General features: G+C 53.9%; 2 protein-coding genes across 10 annotated transcripts in view; one reads left to right on the top strand and one right to left on the bottom strand.

The window, feature by feature from the left end:
- Kat7 (lysine acetyltransferase 7) overlaps window positions 1–7,109 on the top strand; it is a 35,691-nt gene extending 28,582 nt beyond the window's left edge. For 2 of the 4 annotated variants that reach the window (XM_010620138.3, XM_010620139.3), the window contains 3 exons: window positions 41–187; window positions 760–866; window positions 1,736–7,109. In XM_010620138.3, coding sequence (XP_010618440.1) covers window positions 41–187; window positions 760–866; window positions 1,736–1,837 — 356 coding nt within the window. In that variant the 3' untranslated portion in view covers window positions 1,838–7,109. The remainder of the gene's footprint in view (window positions 1–40; window positions 188–759; window positions 867–1,735) is intronic. The other 2 variants (XR_002025217.2, XR_002025218.2) reach the window with 2 other exon arrangements.
- Tac4 (tachykinin precursor 4) overlaps window positions 78–18,390 on the bottom strand; it is a 25,737-nt gene continuing 7,424 nt past the window's right edge. For 2 of the 6 annotated variants that reach the window (XM_033762991.1, XM_010620137.3), the window contains exons 2-6: window positions 15,975–16,289; window positions 13,112–13,190; window positions 11,069–11,098; window positions 10,408–10,467; window positions 8,690–9,883 (exon numbers count right to left, since the gene is read on the bottom strand). In XM_033762991.1, coding sequence (XP_033618882.1) covers window positions 9,840–9,883; window positions 10,408–10,467; window positions 11,069–11,098; window positions 13,112–13,190; window positions 15,975–16,097 — 336 coding nt within the window. In that variant the 5' untranslated portion in view covers window positions 16,098–16,289 and the 3' untranslated portion in view covers window positions 8,690–9,839. Of the gene's footprint in view, window positions 151–8,689; window positions 9,884–10,407; window positions 10,468–11,068; window positions 11,099–13,111; window positions 13,191–15,974; window positions 17,888–18,390 lie in introns of those variants that run through there. The other 4 variants (XM_010620134.3, XM_019206922.2, XM_010620135.3 and 1 more) reach the window with 4 other exon arrangements.

Genomic DNA, 18,390 nt, shown 5'->3' with positions numbered 1-18,390 from the left:
TATCGTGTTGTTAGAAAAAGTCTGTGTCTGTTCCTGGTAGGTTACTTACTGTCCAAAGTGGAGGAAAAAGTCGGCTCCCCAGAACGGCCGCTCTCAGATCTGGGGCTCATAAGCTATCGCAGTTACTGGAAAGAAGTGCTGCTCCGCTACCTGCATAATTTCCAAGGCAAAGAGATTTCTATCAAAGGTTGGTTTTTAACTGCTTGGAATGTTCAATTATCCACTCCATACCCTGGCTTTCCCACCTGGCCCTGTAAAGACAGCACCTCACTGTTTCCTGTGGCTGGGAGGGGACGACCACCGAACAGCAGTTAGGAATCACTTCCTCATTTCTGGAGTTGCCAGCACTCTAATTCTTACCAAGGTCAAGAAGGAAAATCTCAAGTATTTTGACACACGTGGGAGCCCTAAGGAAGATGTCCCTGCCTTTTCACGCAAATGCTGAGGTATGAGGGGCCTAGAGTAGCCTCTTGGTGAAATACCCAGCAAGTATTTCAAGTAGTTTCTTGGACTGGGCAGACTCATGCTTTGTGCCTATTTTCTTTTTTTTCTTTTTTGGCACTGGGGATTGAACTCTGGTCCTTGTGCTTGCGAGGCAGGTGGTGGCACCACTGAGCTAAATCCCAGCCCCTGTGCCCATTTTCTGAACAGATTGAGTACCAAAGTTTAGCCCTTTGGATTCCCCCCCTAGAGAAAGGACCATCGGGAAGAGGTGGGGTCTGCAGCCTGGCTAGGTTCTCAGGAGCTCTTCTGTTTCAGAAATCAGCCAGGAGACAGCTGTGAACCCCGTGGACATTGTCAGCACTCTGCAAGCCCTTCAGATGCTCAAGTATTGGAAAGGAAAGCACCTGGTTTTAAAGAGGCAGGTGAGGCTTTCAGCAGCTGCTTGCTTATTGCCCGGTGCTCCTTGACACGGGGCAGAGCCCCTGGGCCTGGCCACTGACGGGAACGTCCCTCAGAGGGTTCCAGTATAAGCACCTTCCACTGGCCTCGTTTCTTGAGCTGGCAGTGAGGCTCACATTGGCTTTCATCTTAAGCTTTCCCCTCCCTTGTTTTTGTTTTGACACAGGGCCTTGCTATGTAATAGCCCAGGCTGACCCCAAACTTTTGGTGATCCTCCTGCCTCCGTTTCCTGAGGGCTGAGATTACAGGGACGTGCCACCACCCCTGGCCCCCTGCCTTGTCCTTGTCAGGAGCTTTTGGTAGGCCCCTGTCTTAGATTTGGATGACACAAGCAGCTTTATGTTGCACAGCACTTCTATCATTTGATGTTTTTCCTAGATGAGGAAAAGTGGCCTTAGATTATTTCCCAAACACCCTCTCAGTTTAAGCTCACTTTTTTACATTTTTTTAGTTGATGCCTACTTGTAATAAACTAGATGGATTTTTACTTCTTATTGCAGGCAAGGTAGGGAGAAATGGATTAGGTAGGAAAGAAGCTCAAGAGATCAAAAGACAATATTTTCCATGTTGTGGTGCACACACCTGTAATCTCAGGACTCACAAGGCTGAGGCAGGAGGATTGTTGTGAGTTGGAGGCCAGCCTGGGTTACACAGTGAGCTCTATGCCAGTCTGGACTACATAGCAAGGCCCTGTCACAAACAAAGATAGTATTTTCTGTACCTAAAGATATTTTAACCTCTCGGTGATTCATTCCTGCTTGGCCAGTAATCGTTTTGGAATCTGCGTGTGTCCTGGAAAGCACCTAATAATGCTTCTCCTTGTTCTTCGCAGGACCTGATTGATGAGTGGATAGCCAAAGAGGCCAAACGGTCCAACTCCAATAAAACCATGGATCCAAGCTGCTTAAAATGGACCCCTCCCAAGGGCACTTAAAGTGGCCTGTCATTCTGAGCCAGCGAACCCCAGCAGTAGGAATCCATCCCCTAGGGATCTGTCTGTCATTTCTGTTGCTCTCGTGATTGGCAAGTGCAGTACCCTTTGGGAAGGCCACGCCCCTCGGGACTGTCCTGGCTCCGCCCTCGTGTACACTGCAGACGCTGGTTCTGAGGAACTGTTGTTTCGGCCTCAGTGAGGTTGCCTGGATGGGACCCGCACCAGCCTGGGGTGCGGCTCCCTCATAGCACTGACCCAAGGAGTTCTGTTCCAGTACTGTACCTGTCCAGTCACTGGTTCCACCTCGTGTCCTCTGCCCCATGAGGTGTGTCGTGTCCTCTGAGCTTCGTTCTAGTGCTTCTCGCCACCTGGTCCCCAGACCTCCAGTACGGTTACTCCTCCCAGTCGTGTTTGGGGAGCGGCAGGGAAGGGGCAGCACCTGGGACCCTGTGCGCGCGGGAGAGGGGCCGGCTGTGCACCTCGGATTGCACCTCGCTTTCCCTTCTATGCCTCCCCTTCTGTCTGTATCGGGCTGAGCAAAGCCAAGGACTTGGGAAGATCTTCCCGGGTGGTAGTCTCGGTCACAGCGAATAATCCATCTGGATCAGATGATGGCAACAGGAATAGGCTGTGATTCCGTGCTGATCTGTGCTCACCTGTGGGCAGTGGGCAGTCTCGGTGGAAGAGAATGGGTGCTTTTCGCCTCACCAAAAATCGCCCAGCAGTGAACGTGCCCTTTTTGCCCCCAGGCCCACTTTTACTTTTGCAGGTACCAAAATAATTTCCAGTTCTCTTGATCATGCTACATGGCGACTGGTTAGCTCTGCTGCACGACCCTCCTCCGCTTTCACATCAGTCGCTCTGAGTTTGGCCCCAGCCTCTGGGAGAAGTTGAGAGTGACCGGAAATGATTTCTGCAACTCAGCCCGTGATGACTCAGCGAGGCAGTGTGGCCGAGGTTTGCTTCTCCAGCAGCATCACCCCCTCCTGTAGGACTGAAGTGCTTCTGCCCCTGCAGAGCTCCTCCTCCTCTTTTCTTTTTGGGATGTGCCACCATCCCCTCTCCTCTGGTCTCCTATTTTCGGTGTTGTCCGAGCGCAGGAAGAGATGTTCCCTCCGATCTCCCCCACGCCCGTTATAACCCGCTATCCTGGGGCAGCCTTCGATGTCTGACGCATCGCCCTTCCCAGCTCATGCTCCTGCGACACCGCTGTCATCACGTGGCGCCCTCCCCACCACCCCGACTCTGGTCATTGTGCCTTTCTCGTGTCATCCCTGTACACTGCTGTTCACTGTGGGTTGCGGGGGGCTGGTTTGAAGCATGTTCTGTGGCGGCTCCCTCCAGTGTCACTGCTCAGATTTACCCAAAAGCAACTTCACTGGGGCTTTTCTCAAGGGTGAAGGCCTTTTACAGACCCACGTCCTTCCCCGTGTGTGGTAGAATGTGCTCTTCTGTATCTACTCAATAAAGCATGTTCTCTGCTCACAGCTGCTCCCTGGGCTCTCGTCTGTGGCAGGGCTTCGTCACCACACTGGAGACTCCCTTGTTCCCTCTGGCAGGAAACCATTGAGAGGCAGCTGGCGGCTCAGGGACGCAGCCGTCCTAGAGAGAGCGCTTCCTCCGAACTCGTGTGGCTGGGGGACGCTTCCCCTCTGCCTCCTGTGCTGCCAGCTCACAGGTGTGAGCAAGAGCAGCGCATGAGTCAGTCTCACTGAGGTCATTTCCCTGTGCTGGGGGAGAGGATCCAGCAGGAAGTTGCGAGGCGGGGCACAGTGGGAGGCGGCCAGAGATGCTGCCCTCCCTCACCCAGCGCGTTTACCAGCAGTGAGCTTGGTCAGCTAATCCTTGTCCCTCTCTCAGGTTACGTCTCTGAAAGTCTTCATAAATGTCCTGTGGCGTTCATCCAGTTCGGGGAGGAAAGCTGGGCACTCTCTTTACTCTGGTGGGAAGGAAGAGGAGGTGGGAATTGTGTTTGCTGGCATGGTTTTTTCTCGTTGCAGCTGGGAGTGCTGAGAACCCACCCCCGTGGGCAGACTAGGATCCTCTAGAGCCGGGGGAGGTGAAACGTACTCGAACGTGCAGCTGCTGAGAGGCTGAGTCAGGAGGATTTCCAGTCTGAAGCCAGCCAGGGCAACATAGCAAGACAAAAAATTCTATGTGCCTCTTACTGAGGGGTAGCGTGGTGAGACGGAGGGAAACTTAGGGTTGTAGAAGGACCCTTGTACTCATCTTTTCTTAGACTGTGTACCCCCAACTCTCCCTATTGTAATTATTTGTGGCAAAGACCAATTCTGCTCTTCCCACTTTGAAAAAATTGAAGTAGGTAATAGAGCCCACGAGCATGGAACCCTGGGAGGAACAGGTGTTGGGTTTTGTGCGCAGACTGTCCTCAAACCTCTAGGCTGGCTGCTGCCCTGAACATTAATGAAGATGTCCGGCATGGACCCCTGCAGGTATGGGAAGGGTGTCCGCTTCCCTTGGCCGCCTGGAGTGAGGCTGTCTCCCCGTGACACTTCTCCTAAACATCTCTGCATCGGAGAAGCTGCTCAGGCTCTTTCCTGAGAAGGGCAAAGATCTGCGCTTGTTCAAGGGTGTGGTTCCCAGACTCCATCTGGAGGTGTCTGCTCCCTCTCCAGTGGGAGAGGTCGTGCTCCCTAAATCATGGATTCCTCTCCCTTCTAGAGAGTCCTTGCTCGGGCTTCCATTGCAGCGATGTGGATGAAGCTGGTGGAATCTCCCAGAAAAGAAGTTGGTTTTAGTTGACCTTAGCGGCAACAAGTTGGGGCCAGAGGGTGAAAGCAGATGTGCCTCACTCTGGTCCTGCTTCCCCTTCAGGAACAAACTGGCCCTTTGCCTACCCAGCTCTCTTCAGTTCTCATAACGCTGTAAGTAGAGATTGGATCCCTTCTTTTCAGATGAGAAGGTTCGAGGCTCACAGAGCTCCCACCGCTGACTTCTCCAGGTCCCATATTGGGACAACGCTATCATGAGCTCTGGTCCCGATGCTGCCGCCACCGTCCCATTTCTCACCCAGGGAGAGTGAGTCACGGTGCTTCTTAGGGACACAGTGTACCCTGTAGAGGGTGGGCAGGGTGCTTGGACGTGGCCTTGGCTTTACTGGTCCCCGCAGCTCTGACAGGTTGCAGGGCTGGGGTTGGGGGTGACCTGGAGTAGAGCTGTCCATGTCAGGCCAGTTGGTCCAGATCAAGGTTGGGGCCACGTGGTGTTCGAAGCCGGGATGCAGGAATCGACCACAGCTCGCTCACAGCCCACGCTCCTCCCGCATCACGGAGCCAAGGAAGTTGGCTCTTTGGGTGTGCATTAGTGACTTCTCAAGGGTAGTCCTAGGTCTCCCTGCCTAGTCCTAGAGGAGCAGTTGCGTTCCTGGCATTAAAACAGCAGGGTTTTCATGAGGGTGGAGCAGCAGCATTGGTCTTTACCTGCTTTGTTTGCTTCTGACCTTTGGGAATCTGATCAAAGCACTGGATTTTTTTAAAAAATGCCCCTATGCAAATAGCACATTTGCAGTTCAGGAAACTATGCCTTTGAAGTCATTCCTGGACAGGAGGTTAAGCAGCTCTGGTTTGAAAAGCCCCAGGAATGCTTTCCACCTGCCTTGCTCTTCCCCCGAGGCCCTAAGCTTGATCTTTAGTGTGCCTGGGCTTGAGTACCTGGTCCTGCTACCTGCGGTGAGGTACAAGGACAAGCCTGGCTTGGTATTAGCTTCCTTCCTCCCGGTGGGCCGCACCAGGACACAAGGACAAAATGGACAGGTCTGTGTGCCACGAGTATGGACTGCGACAACCCCTTCTGCTAAATAATAGTCTGTGATGTGTGCTGGGAATTTTAGAAACGACCTTTGCTGTTCGTTGGGATCATGGAATTCTAGAGTTGGACCTCAACTCATTTTTCTCCAGCACTTTGGCTGCAAACGTGGATGGCTGCCCCTTGCAGACCGTTTCCTGCTGATGGGGGCAGCCCAATTGCTCCCTTCCCTTGTGGTGTCTTCAACCAAGCCAGCAAATGTCACTAAGAAGGAAACAGGATTGCCCAGTGGTGAAAATGCCTCAAAGCCAGGACGTCGCTCTGTCTCTTCCCTCTTGGGCAATACCATTACATACAGGCCATGCTGCCACCATCTGGGGGCTGGGGGTTTGTTTATTTGTGCCCAAGAGTGGAGAAAATAACCCATGCTGTTGTTCAACTTTGGCCCACGGCTCCACCCAAGTGTTCCCTGTGACACCTTTACCCTCGACAAGTCACGTTCATTCCAAGAAGCCAGTCTTTGTGCTTGTTTCCGAGAACAGCACCCCCACTTATTCCAAAGTGATCAGAAAAATCTCTTCCTAGGTATCTCCAAAGCCAACAGTTGCTCCACGCCTGCATGGGTGAGCTGCTCCTTCCAATAACTGGTCTGCTTTTCCTCCTCTCGAGCGCGGGCTGGGCTGGCTCCTGACACGTCTTGACCAACGAACGCTGTGGAAGTGATATTCTAGTAGCTTCTGCGTTTTGCTGTTCAGCTGATGTGTTTCTGAACTGGGAGCTTGAGGTAGACTGCTGGGAGAGGAGGAAGCCTGTGACACCACGGTGGGTGAGCTGAGGTGCTCCAGCTAAAACCTCCTGGAGGTGGCCATCCCAGAACACAGCCTTGCGAGCGCCCCCTACTGGTGCCACCGGAAGCTAACAAAATATCCAGCTGAGACCCAGCGATCTATGAAATCGGGAGGTATACAGCTCTAAGTCATGCTTTGGAGTGATTCCATAGACAGCACCGAAACCAGACGGCTAGGGTTGGGGTTGGCCCTCTTGTCACCATCAGCTGACGGCCTGTGATTGGAAGGTATGCGCCGAGGAGAACGCCCACCTTGAGCCAACCTCATGTACGTAACACTCGGAGTCCGTCCAGCCCCAGGTTGGCCACTCAGCATTATCACCGTCGGTCAGATTCCTCTGAGGCCTCTGGTTGACCTTAAGTCTTAGCCACCTCCCTAAGTGGGTCAGGAAGAGTGAAGATGGACCTGTCGCTTCCTTGCTCAAGAATGTATTTGGCTCGTTGGCTTGCTTCGTGTTTATCCTGGCTTCCAAGCCTTTCCGTAAGCTGACTCGACCCACATAGCTTCTGTCATCCCTCACACATTGCCTCCGCCTGCTGTCAGATCGGCCCACTCGTCCCCTGTCTTTACTGGGAAAGCCTCTATGCCAGCAGTCCCCAAATGTGTTCCATTAAATACCAAAGTATGAGCAGAAGGGTACTGTGGTCGAATAAATTTGGAAAACCCCAAGTGAAATATTGGTATGTTTCTTGACTTATGGAGGCTTCTCCAAACCTTCAGGATGCCGATGGGCATTGGGGGTTTTCCAAGAGGAAGAGAGGGTGTAACAGTTCCTAAAATGATTTCATCAGGAAGGAGCCTCTTGGGCTGGTACGTGGGGGCTCAGGCTTTGGGAAATGGGCGCAGCTAAAAAGCAGTTCCTTTGGGCCCATCCTGTAATAAATAGCACCCGAGACTAGGCAGTGTGGAGGCTGGGGATATGTGGTGTAAAACCATCTCGGCTCAGTGCCTGGCCCTCGTTTGCTCTGTAATTTCAGGTGTGTGGTTCACTGTCACCCGCAGAATGCTTGACATAGATTCAGTCAGTAAATGTGGGTGCCACCGCAGCGGCCCAGAGTATGCTATGTACTGGTACACAAATGACTGCCAATCTCCTGGAGAAAACAGAAGCTAAGTGTATTTTATTTCTAATAGGATCGATAAAGGAGAGGGACAATGTATTGTCAAAGCATGGCAGAAGGGAATTAGTCAAGCTTGGGAACTAGGCCGCTGAATCTTAAAGGGGCCTTTGTTCTGGGAGCTGAGCATTCTGGGAGGAGCAGAGATCAGGGCTGTGTCGGGACCCCAGGCAGCGGGAGTGTGGTGTCTGAGTCAAGACGCTGGTGGTGAGCGTCACTGTTCAGGGAGAGACCAGAGAGCACAAGGCCTTGAGCCGAGGACAGTGTTCCTCATCTCAGCCAGAAGGGCTGAACGTGATCTGGTTTCCCGTTTTGAAAGGTCAGAGAGGAGGAAGAACAGGGCGGGTGGCTGGTAGTAAAATGGACAGAGGAGGCCTGTCGAGAGGCCACTGTGCGCTAGCAATGGGTAGAGGTGGCTCCCGTTAGCAGTGAGAGGGTGGCAAAGGTGGATGAGTTTGAGGTAGATTCGGGGAGATCAGCCAGGGGAGGTATGGGTGAGGAGTGGGTACCTCCTTGGCAGCTGACTATATCAGGTGCCATTCAGGGAGACGCAGACCAAATGCCAGAGTTGGGACATGCTGAGTCTGAGAACAGACCGTGTCAACTAGGAAGCCGCTATCACTTCCCTAAGTCAGTGTCTCTCCCGACCCCCCCCCCCCCCCCCCCCCCGTGCTGGGGATTGAGCCCTGGGCTTTGTGCAAGCAAAGCAAGTTCTCTGCCACTTAACTGTCCCCTAGGCTCAAACCCCGGGCATTTGCACTGAGCAACATCTCCAGCCCTTTTTAATTTTTACTTTGAGGCAGGGTCTCAAGGCGACGAGTTACCCAGCCTGGGTTTGACCTAGTGATCCTCTTGCCTCAGCTTCTCAGCTCCAACTCTTTTTGGACACAGGATCTTGCTAAATTGCTAAGGCTGGATTTGAACTCATGATCTGGCTATATCAGACTCCCAAATAGTTGGAATTATTACAGCCATGCGCCACTGTGCTTGGCTTTCCTCTCCATCTATTTATTTAGTTAGTTTTGACTTTTTGAGACAAGATCTCACTATGCAGTTCAAGCTGGCCTTGAACTCGTGGCAGTCCTCCTGGTCCTGCCTCCTGAGTTCTGGATTATGGGCATGTGCCACCACTCCTGGCTTTCTTTTCCTTTTAAAACACATCCTACCATGACCTCCATTCCCTGTGCCTTAGCACAATCAAATGCCTAGGCCAAGTATGGTAGCACAGCATAAGAAATTTAGCAGTGTAGCAATTTAGGGAGACCCTGTCTCCCAAAACAAGAGATGGGAATGTAGCTCAGTTTGAGGCAAGGGCCTTGGGTTCAATCCCCAGTAACAGGAAGTTAAAAAAAAAAATTACATGCCCAGAAAAACTAACCCATTTTCTCATTGGAGAGGGGGGCACAGAGAAGCTACGCATTTTGTAGTCTAGTGAATAAATACATCTTGTTTACTGCTGAACCCCACATCCGGCTCAGCTGAGGTCCAGCCCCTCTCATAGGTTTCCCCTAGGGCTTCATTTTGGGCTGTGGCCTTTCCAAGCATCCTGGAGTCCTTTGTGTCCTCCCTGCCTCTAAACCAGCACAGGGACAAGGGCCTGTCCCCCAGAGGCTGATGGGAGGTGGGAGTTGTTCTATTCCTCAGAAGCCCTTTGCAGGGGGCCACACCTGAAAGCCAAGCAGGAGTTGCGGGGTCACCTTGCACAGGAGAGCTGGCGAAAGACCTGGGACCCAGTTCCCCTCCACAGGAGACATGAGCGGGGAACACTGTCTTCTTTCAGGCTGGGCTTTGGGGCTTCCGCTCTGCCCCATGCTTCCCAACTCCGCCTGTGTCCCAAGCTTTTCTCCCCACCTGAGAACAGTCCCTGGGCTGTGTAGTCTTTGCAGTTCTGGAAAAGCCCTCCTGGCCTGCCGGCCTCCTGCCCTCTGCCCGCATCACACAGGAAGCCACTCACTGGCCATTCATTTATTGGGCCCCGACTGTGTGCCAGGTGTGGGGTACAGAGTTTGAGCTGGTCCCCATAATGCTGCCATGGAAGAGGGCGGGGTCCCTCCAGCCCTTGAGGGTGACACAGCACATCCGTACACCGCCACTGCTCGACAGTGAGAGTGAGTCCTAGAAGAAACTCACTGAGTTCACTGTGGGCCTGGCTTGAAATGCCAGGGTCAAGGATAGAAGACAGAGGGTAGAGTCAGCCTGCTGCCTGGTCCACTGTGACACCCGGAAGAGAAGAGGGGCAGGCATCCTCAGGGAAGCATCCTGTGGGGCCTGTCACTCTGAACGTGGGTCCTCATCCTCTGTGCCTGGGGAGGGCTCTGTAGGAGGCTGGTGGTTAGGGGAGTCCTCTGACTCCTTCACCCCATCATTTCCCACTCAGGTTCCGCCTGTCTGGATATCTGGGGCAGTGAATCTCGGGTTCCCCTGCATATCTTCATTATCCCATCATAAATGACACAGACCAGAGATGGAGCTGACCCCAGTTTTCCTCTCTGAAGTGGAGAATTGACATTCCTAAGTCCCCATGGGGACATGGGAGGTACCATGGACCAGGACAATGGAGACACATAGAGTGACTTCAGAGGGTCACTCATTTCTATGTGGTAGTGGGGAGGCCTCCAGGACCCTCCAAGTGGATTGGCTCACTTTGAGAAAGTCGTGGGCAGTGTGCGGGGTGGCTGAGGCGTGGGGTGGGGGTGCAGCTTCAGGCCTATGGGGCGTCAGAGGCCCCTCCTTGTGCCCCGGCTGCCCTCACCACAGGCCTCCACCTGATAGCTTATGGGGGTCTTCTCTGCCCGCTTTCCCACGATGCCCTTGCCGCCTGCCGGAGGCCCTGGCCTACCTTCTGTGGAGATTCCTCCCCTGCCCAGGAGGCCTTGGACCGCTCGTCCCCGTTGATGCCCTGGCAAGGGACAGAGGAGAGGTGGAGGGAGGAGCAGAGGGAGAGGCAGGGCCAGGCGCATGCCGGCTGGACTTCACAAAATGCAGTCGCTGCTCAACCATCCTGGGCTGGGTGTTTACTCATCGACCCTCCCTCCTCTCTGCCTCCCTCTGCTGCTCCTTTCCTTAAATCTCGTGTTTGAGGGGGTTGGGTATGATGCCCCCCGAGAGCATGTGGGGCATGGAAATTTGGCTCTGCTCTAGGGTTTTAGGCAGGGCCACAGCTACTCGGCTTGGTACTTTCCAGATCTCCGCCACGTGCAGGGGGCTGAGCGCCAAGCACTCTTATCTTCGGTAGTGGACTCATTTTCCCAACTCCAGGCTTCAGACTCAAGGTCATTTTGAACCTTTAACAGCACTAGACTCAGCCCCGTCTCCTCCCCGCCCGCAAGCCCGCCCCAGGCTTGTGCAGACCACCTTCTAGGAAACAACCCCAAAGCCCAGCAGGGGAGTGGCCAAGCCACACTAGGCCCGCCCTCGGTTTAGTATGCCAGGCTGGCATCGCCCGGTATGGCCAACCTCCTCCTCCTCCCCAGGGAGCGTGCAGGGGTAGCAACGCCTACCTGCTGGCTCTGGCTGGATGCGAGGTACACCTGCGGGGAGGAGAGGGAAACGGGCTGAGCACTTCCGGGGCCTTGGTGAAGTGAGGTCTTCCCTGAGCTGCAGCCAGGCTCTGCTGTCCTCAGGTGACATGGGGGTGTGCTTGGCAGGAGACAGCATGGAGCATGGGTGCAAAGACTACACCATTGATGCCTGGCTCAGGCTGGGCCAGCGTCCCATTACCTGAGGAGCTTTAGTCCCTGCTGAAGCTGGTGACTATGGGACCCTGGGCACGAGTGCTTCAGGACTCAGGAAATCGCTCTCCTCTGCTCCCACCCCTGCTCCTCGGGACTGTTGGATTTGGAAGGGATCTCTAAAGTGGCCCAGGCTCAAGCTCATTTTGTAGTGGAGGAAACCAAGGCCAAAAGCGTTTGGTCGCACGTTGGTTTTCTCTATTTTTCTATGCATTTTCTTATTACAAGGCGGTCCTTGAATCCATGCCCACTATTGAAAAAAAATCAAGCAATGTAAAGATTTGGACAGTCAAAATTAAAGTCCCTTTTCACTCTCTCCCCTCAGCCCCACTTCCTGTCCTAGATAGAATCAGTGTTTACAGTTTGCTGCTTATTCTCCTGGAACTTTCCCCCTGCATTTGCATTATGTGGTGTGTTATGTAATTTTTAAAAAGCAAGTAGGCTCCTATGATGCACACTGTTCTGTAACTTACTCAATTTAACTAAATGCCTTGTTTTTGTTTGTTTTTATTTTTTGAGACAGGGTCTCACTATGTAATTCAGTCTGGCCTTGAACTCACTATGTAGCCCAGGCTGGCCTCCAACTCATGAGGATCTCCCTGCCTCAACCTCCCGAGTGGTAGGATTACAGACGTGCACCGCTAGGTCCAGCAGCCGTATATATCTTGGCGTCCTTCCTGTATCTGTCCCGGTACTAAGAATGGAACCCAGGGCCTCCTGTGTTTGCTAGGCAAGCACTCTGCTACTGAGCTACATCCCAGCCCTCTTGAAAAAGTGCATTTTGAGACAGGGTTTTGCTAAGTGGCCTAGGCTGGCATCAAACTCATGATCCTTCTGCGTCAGCCTCCTGAGTAGCTAGGATGTACAGGTATGCACCACTGTGCGTGGCCTGACCCATCTGTTCTAATGTCCAAGAGGTTATAGATGAGCCGAATGCATTTTGATCTTTTCTCTGTGGTCTTCACGTTATTTCCAAATCTTCCTATTACGCATACTTTCATGATGAATATTTTCATGCAAACATCTCAGATCTCACGTAGCCCTGTCACATCCCCGGAGAGATTCCCTGTTGTGAGTCAGTTGGTCAACGCCACGTGTTTCTGACGTTGAGGGATATGAACAGTGAAGAAGCATGCCAGTGTCTCCCACACCCTCACTCACATTGAGCATGACCACTTAATACAATGGGATACTGGGCTGGGGATTTAGCTCAGTGGTTCCGCCGCCTACCTCACAAGCACAAGGTCCCGAGTTTGATCCTGGTACCAAGGGGGAAAAAAAAAAGGAATACTAAGCCAGACCTGATGGTGCACACCTGTAATCACTGCACTCAGGATGCTGAGGCAGGAGGATCGCAAGTTTGAGACTAGTCTGGGCAAGTAAAAAAGACCCTGTCTCAAAATAATAAATAGGGCTGGGATATAGTCCGGTGTGAAGAACCTAAGTTCAAAATCTAGTACCAAAAAGAGAGAAAAGAATATTGATGGTAAGCTAAGAGAAAACAGCCCTCTGACCAGACTGTTGCCATCTAGGTGCTGGTCTCCAAGGCACTGCCACTCCCCAAAACCATTCAGATAAGGAGGCCAGGGCACCAGCCCGGGGCAAAGTGTTGGCCTCTATCTGTAGGGTGACTGTGCTCTTTGTCCACAGGGGACAGCCCCTGCTTACATCCGAAGCTCGTCATCATTATGGATGCGCCCTAGGGTCCCGGCGTCCACCTCTGCCCCGCTCCAGAGCGCATCCCTGCCCCTGCTGGGCGGTGCCACCCCGTCAGAGCCACCCCCTCGGGGCCCCGCCCACCTTGTCACTCACCTCCCACTCGCTTCCCCATCAGCCCAAAGAACCGCCTGGCCTCCTGCAGCTGGAGCTGAATGCTGGGCACGGGGACCTCCTGGAGAAGCAGAGTTAGTGCGGGAGTTTGGGGGAGGTTGGCAGGGAGACAGGTGGGAAGCAGGAGCCGAAACAACCCAGCTTCCATTCCTCAGACGCTCTGCTGCGCCGGCGCTGGCCTCTCCTGAATATTTCCTTTCATTCTGGTATTTTGAGACAGGATCTCACTATGTAGTCCAGGCTGGCCTTGAACTCACTAAGTAACCCAGGATGGCCTCAAGCTCAGTGATCTTGCTGCCTCAGCCTCCCTGGGTGCTGGGATTACAAGTGTGTGCCACAACGCCCGGCCTTTTCCTACACGTGTTATACCATGTTGTGTGTTATAAGTAATGGCTAACAACCCACCTACTATGTTCCTGGCACACACAGTACCCAGTACTCTTACTGTCACCACTCTACAGAGGGAAACAGAGGTGCACAGAGATTCCACAGCATATCTGAAGTTCTCCAGCCAGGAAGCGGGGGATGGAGCCAGAACTGGAACCCAGGCCACCCGGCGCGAAGGCTGGGCTCTCGGATCCTACAGTCAAAATGTCACCCTGTCTCCACAGCCACCATCAGAGTACGGAGGGGACTTCTCCAGCCTGGCTTCCATAGGTGGAAACCAAGACAGAAGGTGACTCAGTGACGGCTCCAGTCACACAGGAAGTGACCGACCACAGTTCACAAGTCCAACTTCTGGTACAGGTTCCGCTCCATCTTGGGAAATGTCATTCGCTGGGAAGGATGAGGAGGGGCTGCCTGTGACAAAGGGAGAGCACCTGGGAGGCCAGGTGGACCTGCTTCTGCTCCCAGAGCCCTCTATGTGGGCTCTGCTCTGTGCCCAAGCACCGCCCCCTTGTCACGGTTAACTGTCCCCAGAGCCTGTGTCTCAGAGGTGGACTGCAGCCATTTTAATCCTTACCCTAAATGGACAAATGTCCTGACCCAGGCTATGGACTGAAGTTCTCACTCCTCAGTGACCTATGACCTCACCTGGAGTCCCCCCAGCAGAGGGGCTCCTTGGTCCAGCAGCCTGGAAGTAGGCCTGCCCAGAGGTGGGGCGCTGGGGCTGGGCAAGGGCTCTGTCCTGCATCCCAGGGACCAACGGAGATCCAGCTGGGGGCAAAGAAACTCAAATGCTTTTCACAGCGCATCTTGTCCCAACTTTCAGGATCCGGAGGGACTGTTTTCCAAGCCCTGGACTAATTCAGTCACTTCCAATCTGTCTCCTCCCTGGACGTCGGTGGCTGGGGCAGCTGTCTCGGGCTGGAGTCGCCCAGCCTGGCCAGAAACCCGAGAAGACTCTTTGGAGATTTGGACCCATTTCTGAAAAGCTCATGAAAACCACTTTGCTTTGGTAAAAGGCAGCTTCAAACATGAGTTGGAAAGAATGGCCTCTTACAAATTAAACAGGGCTGACTCTTCTCCCTCTCGCCGGCTATTTCTGGGGATAGAGAGGCACTAGAAAACCCTCCAGATCTGTGTTGACCTGAACCCCCAGCTCCAGAGAGGACTGCAGTGGAGCCCTGGAAACTAGGGGGTGACCAGATCACCCTGGAGGTGTTTCTGCCCTCGTCTGCCACTTCATCCCAGGAACCCGGATGGTTGACGCTGAGCCATAAAGCGCGTCAAACCTGAAACATAGCTGAGGGTGACCTGCGCCCTTCCGTTTTGCAGGTGGCAAAACTGAGGTCCGAACAGCAGCAGGAGTCCGTAGAGAAGCTGAGATTTGAACCCCGGTTTCCAAGGCCTGCTCTTTTCTCCCTTCTGCCCAGACTTTCACTGTTACACCGGAAAGGAGCCTACCACGCACAGCTATCCAGGCCGTGACGCTTCCTGTGGTCCCAGAGACCTCATTGTGGCCCAGGACTCCAGGCCCAGGGCAGCTGCACCATCCCAGATGGGAGGAGTTGGCCCGGCCAAGCCCCCCTGCAAGCCTTCCCGGAGTGCCGTCCCTCCCTCTCCTGCGGGAGCTCCAGGGTCAGGGGCTTTGTCCCCGCCATCAGATCTGCTCAGATGAGGGGACGTGATGGTGAGATGCTGGGTTTCCAACTTTTGGCGCCCAGGAAGTTTCGAAGAGAAAACTATAACAGCAGGACTTGTTGGGAAAGCAGAAGAATTTCTCCGGACATAGGAGACTGAAGAGCTGCTCCTCCAGAAAGGAAGCTGGACAATCTTGCATCACACCTTGGACAGGATGGGCAGCTGCACTTCTGTCTTGGTATTTGTGCTGCCAAAGCGAGCACGCGGCTGCACTTCTGGAGCTACGCAATCTTGAGCAAACTCACTGATCTCTCTGGCCTCAGCTTCCTTGCCTGCGAAACTTTCCCATGAGGCTGATGGAAGGTTAAATGAGTTAATGCTTAGAAAGGATTTAAGAAAGTATATCAGGAATGCAGTATATGGGTTTTCTTTCTTTCTTTTTTTTTTAGACAGGGTCTCAATGTATAATTGAGGCTGGCCTTGAACTCACTGCGATATTCCTGCCTCAGCCTCCTGCGTGCTGGGATGATAGGCGTCCACCAACAGCCCCCCCCAAATGGTAAACGGTTCCCTTACTGGGAGTTGAACCTAGGCTACTGTGTTAAATAAGTGCTTCTCTGACACACACTCTCTCTCTCTCACACTCACACACACACACACAGTTGCTCCTGTGTGTCAGCTGTGAGCTCCTTCTGCGGCCTGCCAGGCCAGGGGTTGTGGCCTTGAATCCACCCACAGAGGGTGCAGCCCACCTGCCTTGCAGTGCACCAGATGGGGCAGGTCCTCCACCCTCCTGGTCAGAGCTTCCCCACAAAGGTACCTCCAGGGCCACGGTCACCCAGGGCCTCTCTTCAGTGCCGAGTGCCAGTTTCTCTCCGCCGTGGCCTGCCGAGGCGCACACGTACAGCCCTGCTAGGAGAAGCGTGGCCAGGCAGGGCAGCATGGTGGGTGCAACTGAATCGGGGACCCTCCGGGAGCCCTCTCCGCCTGAGGATGCTGCTGGCCACAGGCTCCGTCGCCTCTTGGCTGCTGGAGTGTTTGTGGGGGACGCGCCCCTGTTCTCTGGTCTTTCCAGCTTTGTTCTTCCTTCTCTCAGTTTATCCGACCTGGTTTTTCCTGTAACGCCCCTCCCTGTCTGGAAAGGCCAATGACAGCAGGAGCAGCTGGGGAGGAGGAACCAGCCCCCTGCCACCCCCAACATTTGATCCGGGGCTTAGCCCTCTGATGCAACCCCCGCCTGGCCTTGGGCTGAGCTCCCTGGCTGCCTCCCTCTGCAGGTGCACGAAGGGCAGCGTGGGGCTGTAACCCTTGGCGCCTCCTCAGGCCCAAGGCCTCTCCCCAGAATTCAGCCCGCCACCCCATCACTTGTCTCCCCTTCCAGTCACTGAGCCCCTCTTCCTCAGCATTTCCCCCTTCAGCAAGTCCCCCCAAAGAAGTGAGGCTCCAGCCTGGGCAGGGTGGTGCATGACTGTCACCCCAGCACCGTGGGAGGCTGAGGTAGGAGGATCCCAAGTTCCAGCCTAGCCTAGGCAAGTTAGCTAGAGTTTGTCCATCGGGACTCAGTGGTCAGACACCTGAGTTCTGATTCTGGTCCCCTCACTGAACTGCTGTGTGACCTGAGGCACACAATTTAACCTCTCCAAACCACGGGGCCGCCATCTGTAAAGCAGTGTTGATAATAGCACTGGGTCCAGAGTGTGGGTGGAGATAATGTGTAGGGAGCTTTTAGTGCAGGGTGTGGTGGTAAATATTTAATGCCCTGAACTGTCATTAGTGACTGTTACCAACACTGGGCTATGGAAGATGATGGAGACCCCACTCCTGTGAGACAGCAGCTCCCAGTCCATGTTGGGTGGGCAGAGGAGCGAGTCCTGCGTGGCCAGTGCAGTGTAGAGGGGAGGTATGATGGGGCCGGCCCCCCTCCCAGCCCACCCCCACCTGCTCTCAGCATAGGTTTTGCCTTGAAATTGTGATCCTACCACTTCAGGATTAGCTGGGATTACAGGTGGATACCACAGGGCCTAGCAGGTTTGATCCTGCTTACTGTTCACCTCCTCGCTGGTTTTTCTGTCTCTACTTCTGTCTCCAGCAAGAATTAATTGGACTCTTTCCCACTACCTCCCACTTGTAGTGCTTGTGGCTGCTGTGAAAAGTTGTACAGATTGTGTACTGCACAAAGGTGGCTCCTAGTGGGAGCGCTGAGGCCACAGACTCAGGAGAAGGTGCTGGGCTTGGGACAATGCTGCTAGTCAGCCACTGGGTAGTTGAAGGGCCGGGAGCTTTCTGAAAGGGAGCTGTGAAAGTTGTATGCCTGGCACATAGTAGGTCCAAAATGAAAATGCACCAGCTGAGTCCAGGCCCACCAAAGCAGAACTAAACAAGGGAGTGTGGAGCACTTGGACGCAATGCCTTCCCCATACCCCTTCCACCAATTGCTAGTGGGCCCTGAACCTGATGGCTTCAAAACTCCAGCAATTGTGAAAACGCGGATTGTGTGGCTCAGCCTAATTCCCAGAGCTGGCCTGGCCTGAGGGTTCCTCTGGGCACAACAGGAAGGCCGTCACAACAGCTCTCATTCAACTCTCCTCAGGACAGGGTGCCTAATTAATGTTTCATGTGCAGTTTTGGGTTTTCCAATGTTGGTAAGCTTTTCCTTGCAAGAAATAGAGTTTTGCCGTTCATTTTACAGATGTGGAGGGCCAGGGATTTAGCTCAGTGGTTCTGCTGCCCTCCTAGCAAGTGCAAGGACCCGAGTTCATCCCCGGTACAAACAAACAAACAAACAAACAAAACCCCAAAACCAAAACACAAAACCACAGTTTACAGATAGAGAAATTGAGGCATGCCGGGCTTATTCTGAGAATTAGTAGACTAACTGGGACAGGCCTTTGGACCTGGGGGCCTTCCATCCGCAGGTGCAAAATAACCCCAAGAGCTATCTGGCCTCAGTTTCTCTTCCTGCAGTGTGAAGCTGCGGCTAGGGCGCGGTAAAGACTGCACCAGTCCTGCTGGTAAAGTGCCCGACCGGCGCTCAGGGGACCCTGAGGCACTGTGATCACCAGAGTCCCGCACCAGGCCCCAGCGCTGGTCTCCCGGCCTCCCTGCTGGGGACGCTGCGCCCGGAGCGCAGGGCGGCAGGAACCGGGGAGAGAAAACCCCGAAGGCCGGAGCGGGCAGGACACCGGCTGCAAACCGCGGCTATTTGGAGCGTCGCTCTCCGGCTGCGGTCAGGCTGG

The sequence above is a fragment of the Fukomys damarensis genome, unplaced genomic scaffold, assembly GCF_012274545.1.
Source record: "Fukomys damarensis isolate Sample0158 unplaced genomic scaffold, DMR_v1.0_HiC HiC_scaffold_13, whole genome shotgun sequence".
NCBI classification, from domain to species: Eukaryota; Metazoa; Chordata; class Mammalia; order Rodentia; family Bathyergidae; genus Fukomys; species Fukomys damarensis.
The sequence above is the reverse complement of the archived record's forward strand: the minus strand, read 5'-3'. Positions and strand labels throughout refer to the sequence as shown.